General features: G+C 37.5%; 1 protein-coding gene across 1 annotated transcript; it reads right to left on the bottom strand.

The window, feature by feature from the left end:
• LOC126967719 (jerky protein homolog-like) lies at positions 1-2,633 on the bottom strand. Its single transcript, XM_050812334.1, has 2 exons — positions 2,485-2,633; positions 1-2,099 (listed from the first exon to the last, which is right to left on the bottom strand). Exon 2 carries the CDS (start codon positions 2,092-2,094, stop codon positions 898-900), a length of 1,197 nt encoding a protein of 398 aa, XP_050668291.1. The 5' UTR covers positions 2,095-2,099; positions 2,485-2,633; the 3' UTR covers positions 1-897.
• Positions 2,634-5,612: the final 2,979 nt, after the last annotated feature.

Genomic DNA, 5,612 nt, shown 5'->3' with positions numbered 1-5,612 from the left:
ATCAAAATTGGAGTCTAAGCTATTAGTAACGTTTTATTGCGATACATAGGCTATACCTAGGCATACCTACGCTTTGAAGTGCGCACAAAAAATATTATTTTACACAATTTTATTAGTCTTATAATTAAATATTAATATTAAAAATGTATTTTCCCCTTTTCACTTGAGTGGGCTTAATTGTATTTATTATTCGAGAAGTGTCAATTGTCATCATGTCATCCACTGCTCGAAATATGTAAATACCCTTTGTAGCTGAAAAACATCTCATGAAGCGACAGGTCACTTTTCCGTCGCTAACCATGTTCGTAACTTGAGCAATTGAGTAAGAAGTTTTCTTTTCAGTTTGTTTTTTCGTATTCTCATTGTAGAGTAATTCTACAACAACAAAAGAATCTGGTGAAATCTCCGAATTATTTACAATTTCTGTATCGATATCTTTAGAGCAACCAGCACCACCATCACTAGGTACAGAAACTTTAAATTGTTCGTCAGTATAGACCGATTGGTCTACATTGAGTGGATCTTCATTTTCTTGGTTCTCATTATGTGGGATGTTAGTTATACGTGGTGACGCCGATCTTTCATCATCATCAGGAAACATGTCATGAACATCATCAAAAAACACTGTGTCGAACTCATTATTGTCAACGGATGATGAGTTTGCAGTATTCAAAACTGCTTCCCTCCATTCTTCTAAATCACTGCAGGAAGTGCTTTCATCATCGACGATCTTTTTTTTTTGTTTTTTCGTTTTATTACGTTTCGTCTTAGTCTTTAATGATTCGGATAAGTCCTCCACTGTTACACCTTTACCTGGAATAACTGCCACCTTTTTTTTCTTCGGGGCTGTGCTGCATTCTTTTGTTCGCATATCTTCGAGATACATTTTAAACGTTTCTAACGATCTTCCTGTGTAGGCAATCTATCTAAGACTCTTTTTTCATTAATTGGATATATCCCAGCTGCTTCAAATCCGGACTTCAAATTTTTGCCCATATTTTCTATATTATCCAGAGTTTGCTTCAAAAGCCTCGGAAAAACATGCTTCGGCATTACTCCTCTATTTTTTTCCTTCCAAGACAGCAGAACAGACCTCCATTTTATTTTTAATGGTCGAAACACTGCTACATCGAGGGGTTGGCACAACCCCGTACTATTTGCCGTTAAACAAACAAATTTAATATTATAGTCAGTACACTTTTGTATCACATCTAATGAAAAATGACTGCTCAGAATATCACCAATTACAACCACGGGTCCTCTGCCATTAAACGATTCAACATAAGGAATAATGACCTTCAAAAACCAATCCTCAAATATTGTAGTGTCAAACCATCCACTCCGAGATCGGTTGTAAACTGTATTTGGAGGTCCTCCTTCCGTCCAAGTATTATATAAATGTTCCGCTTTATAAACGACGTACGGTGGAAGCAGAACACCTGACGCTGTCCCAGCAAACATTACGGAGGTACTTGATTTTGATGAGTCAATGATTTTATGAGCATGCTTGATACCTCGACGTACCAACACTTTCTGGCGTCCCGGGTCATCAGACATATTAGTCTCGTCAAAATTTACTATTGCGGCCGGATCTACATCCTCGAAGGTGGTTTTTAATTCTTGGAAGTATGATTTTAATGTCTCCTGCGTAACTCCAGCTCTTTGGCGTTTAATATTTTCTGAGAGCCTTACAGATAAAGTGCTTTTATGGCGCCGTAGAAAACCTTCCAGCCAATATCGTCCCGGTAAGTTACCTTTGAAACGTGTCTCATTTAGACCTAGCCTATTTAGATGTGATTTCACGAGTAAAGATAGGTCTAAACCTGATAGTGGATATCCCCAAGCAGCAGCTGTAATGATTGATTGCACAAAGACTTCCTCCAGAGCTTCACTGAAAACTTTAGGACGGCCGACTTTGTTTAATTGTAACCTTCGGTGTTTTCTATTTAAAGTTGCTCGAGGTATTTTAAATTTTTCTTCCGCTTCCCTCAAAGTCATGCCAGTGTCAACTGCTGCCATAGCAACTTTCAAAGTGTCCTCACTATAATTTCGGTAGGGTTTCGCCCCGAGAACTCTTCGTCTTCGCGAAGACATAATTACTGAAACAAAAAACAAAATAATGTATCATCAGTAATTATCATAATTACTTGAAATTGAACCACTAACGATTTGGATAAAATTTGAGACATATGCACCTAATTTGACTCATAAGCACCTAATTTGAGACATGGTCTCAATTTTCCATCATAAAAATAAAATGCGTCCAGTTTGAGGAAATTTTAAATTTATTCTGGCAACATTTAACAAATAGTCTAAAACATGGAGTTTTTTTTGTCTATGGGAACATGCTTCACAAGATGGGATTGATTCATCGATTTAAATCACAGTACTTATTAGTCAATTATCAGAGTTCTGAGGTATATGTAGTACAACAATATATTTCACAAACAAATTAATGTCTATTTCTCGAAAAATACTACTTACCTGGTAAAAAATCCTTCACGTCAGCAAGTATGGAACCTCACACAACAAATTTGAAACTGAACTGTCAGTGTTGCCAAAATAATAATGATACTACATGTAATAATATATGCCATGGAAGTTTAGTCTCAGTTTACCTTCGAGTCTCATGTTGTACGCATTTACGGTACCTATGCACTTTGAGTGTATAAAGACTTAGAAAAAAAAATTAATATAAATGGTAAATTTGTAATATCATGCATGTTGCTGACATTTTTTTGATGTGTGTATATTAGAACAATCTATCAGAACCTTGCACCAATATAAGATTGTGTCTAGTAACTAAAAAAATCTTGTCTAGTAACTAAAAAAATATTACTTCTTGCAACGAACTGCAAAGTTCTAAATAGGAAATATAACTAGGTCTCCAGATTCTTAAACCGGCAAATCGCTCGTGCGAAATCTAAGCACGTTGTCAAAATCGGCGAGCCATTTTTCAGTTACCCGACTGGAACACGCAAGTTCTGGTCGTTGTCGAAAGATGCTCTTGGTAACTTTAACCAGCCGCCCCTGCCCTCGTTGCACATGAGGAATGACACCCTGGCCCATACGACAAAAAAGAAAGCTGATATATGTCATTATACACCGCCGACCATCCCGCGGTGTCAGAGCTCTATGCCTGAAGAACAGTTCAAACAGAAAACTGTTCGGCGAGCTCTGTTTTCATTGGACGTGAGGTAGTCGAGCGGGCCGGATGGCATTTCTCCAATCGTGCTTAAAAGGTGTGCCCCTGAGTTGACGCCGGTGCTAACGCGTTTCAAAATACGTAGTCCCTGACTCATGGAAGTCAGCCCTTGTCCATCCAATCCAAAAAAAAGAGACAGTTGGGATCCGGCAAACTACAGGCCTATTGCTGTTACCTCCCTGCTCTCCAAAATCATGGAGAGCATAATTAACCGCCAGCTCATGGTATACCTTGATCAACGACCGACAGCACGGCTTTTACCATGGTCGGTCGGCAGGTCATCTTCTGGTATACCTAACACATAGATTGGCGGCGGCAAGGGGGAAGGCCTAGCAGTTAGCCTGGATATAGTGAAGGCCTTTGATCGTGTATGGCACAAGGCGCTCCTCTCAAAACTTCCATCATATAGGCTTCCCGAGAGCTTATGGAAGTGGACCTCCAGGTTCCTCACTGAGCGCCGCATACAGGTCGTTATCGACGGATATTGCTCGAACCCGAAGCCTGTGAACGCTGGAGTGCCCCAAGGCCGTGTGCTATCTCCCTCGCTGTTTCTTCTGCATATCAATGATCTGTTGGACACCTTCAACATACATTGCTATGCAGACGACACCATTGGTGATGTCGTTTACACGGGCCATGCAGGTCTCTCTCGGGAAAGTGTCGACTACTGCCGGGAGAAACTTGTGTCTTCTGTCGATTCCTCTCTTGAGAAGGTCGCGGAATGGGGTATATTGAACCTTATCCAATTTAACCCCCACAAGACTCAAGTTTGCGTGTTATCCACTAAAAAACCCCATTTGTTTAATGGTGTCAAAAAAAGTGTTCGAGAACACTAAGCGTACAGCTCAAATAAAATTTGATGCCTTTATTCAGCACTGTCAAACCGAACTTATAATACAGAAACATTTATTGGGCACTTTTTAGACAAATTGACACAATACACCACCGGCGGAGACATTTAAGTATAAAATATGCAATAAAATACAAAAATATGTAACGGACAAAAAACAAAACTAAATATACTAACAACGACCCGTGTCACTTTAATTACCTACCTAACCTACTTTTAAAGAGGAGGTGGGTCTCAATTCGGCGGTTTTTTTTATGTTTGTTACCTCAGAACTTTGAATGCTAATTTCGTATTCATATACAATCCAATTAATTAATCTGGAGTCGATGTAATGTTTACATATAATTACTTCACGGCAGAAATAGGCGACGTTGTGGTACACATAATCAAGCGGGCATTCTGTGCAATGGAGCCTCACACTAGGAATTTGTAATTGTTCACAAAACTCTGAACTATACTTACAGTTTCCTTATTTGTAAGAGGTTACGCGTAAACAAACATGCTTAACTCGCACTGTATTGTAAATATATTATACTTATTATTTTCTAAATCTATATCTAAAGGGCACCGAACCCCCGTAGTTATACCGAAGTTTATTCAATGAGACGACCCCCGTGCTAAAGGGCCTACTACCAAAGAGGATGTAAATACTACTTAATAAGCCTGCGGGACTGTCTAAGTAAAAATTGATACTTAGTTTAGTATGAAACGTGCAGTGAGATAGGTAATATGACTTATGGTTGAAATAGTAAGCAATTTATTATGATTGCCTGTGCCGACGAAGTATAATCCAGCTAAGTTTGTAACCGAACAGTTGCTTAAAAGTTAAAACGTAGTGGATTTCGGTTATCTCAATTTTTTTACAAGATTTTAATATCATCATCGGATTTGACACAGGAGCAAAATAGAAAAATATTTAAATTAAATACAACAATGAAAATTTAATTTTATTTGACACAAATAAATTCATTAATTATAAACTGAAAATAACCAATGGTAACCTATACCTACCATTTAGAGTTAAGTGACAGCTGGCTACTTTAGTAGCTTATAGTCTTAGTCAACAAACTACTTCCTCTGTAGTATTATTTAATAAACATGCCTCTATTGGGGAATGTATTAGTACTAATGTACAAAAATATAACAATGAAGATTTTTCTTCAATTAATTTAAATTAAGTTATTTGACAAGGGAGGACAACTCTTGCAATATCATACAAAATAGGCAACATTCACCAAATATAAATGTTATTGCTATAGATAATCATAATATAAAGCTCATAAATATTGTTCACCAGAATATACAAGGTATCTCAAGTAAGGAATTAGAAATTGAACTGTTTTTGAGCTGCTGTAATATAGATATATTATGTATTACAGAACATTGGCGTAAGAGTCATCAGCTCCAGTTTAGTTTTAGAGAACATAAAGTAGTCAGTTCGTTTTGTAGAAGTAGGGCAATACATGGAGGTTCCCTAATTATTATTAATAATAGATTAAAATGTAAAAATAGAAGCGATATTGTTAATCTCTCTATAGAACAACTAATTGAGATAGC

This window comes from Leptidea sinapis, chromosome 13 (genome assembly GCF_905404315.1).
Source record: "Leptidea sinapis chromosome 13, ilLepSina1.1, whole genome shotgun sequence".
NCBI classification, from domain to species: domain Eukaryota; kingdom Metazoa; phylum Arthropoda; class Insecta; order Lepidoptera; family Pieridae; genus Leptidea; species Leptidea sinapis.
Note: the sequence above shows the minus strand (reverse complement) of the source record. Positions and strands in the feature narration are given on the sequence as shown.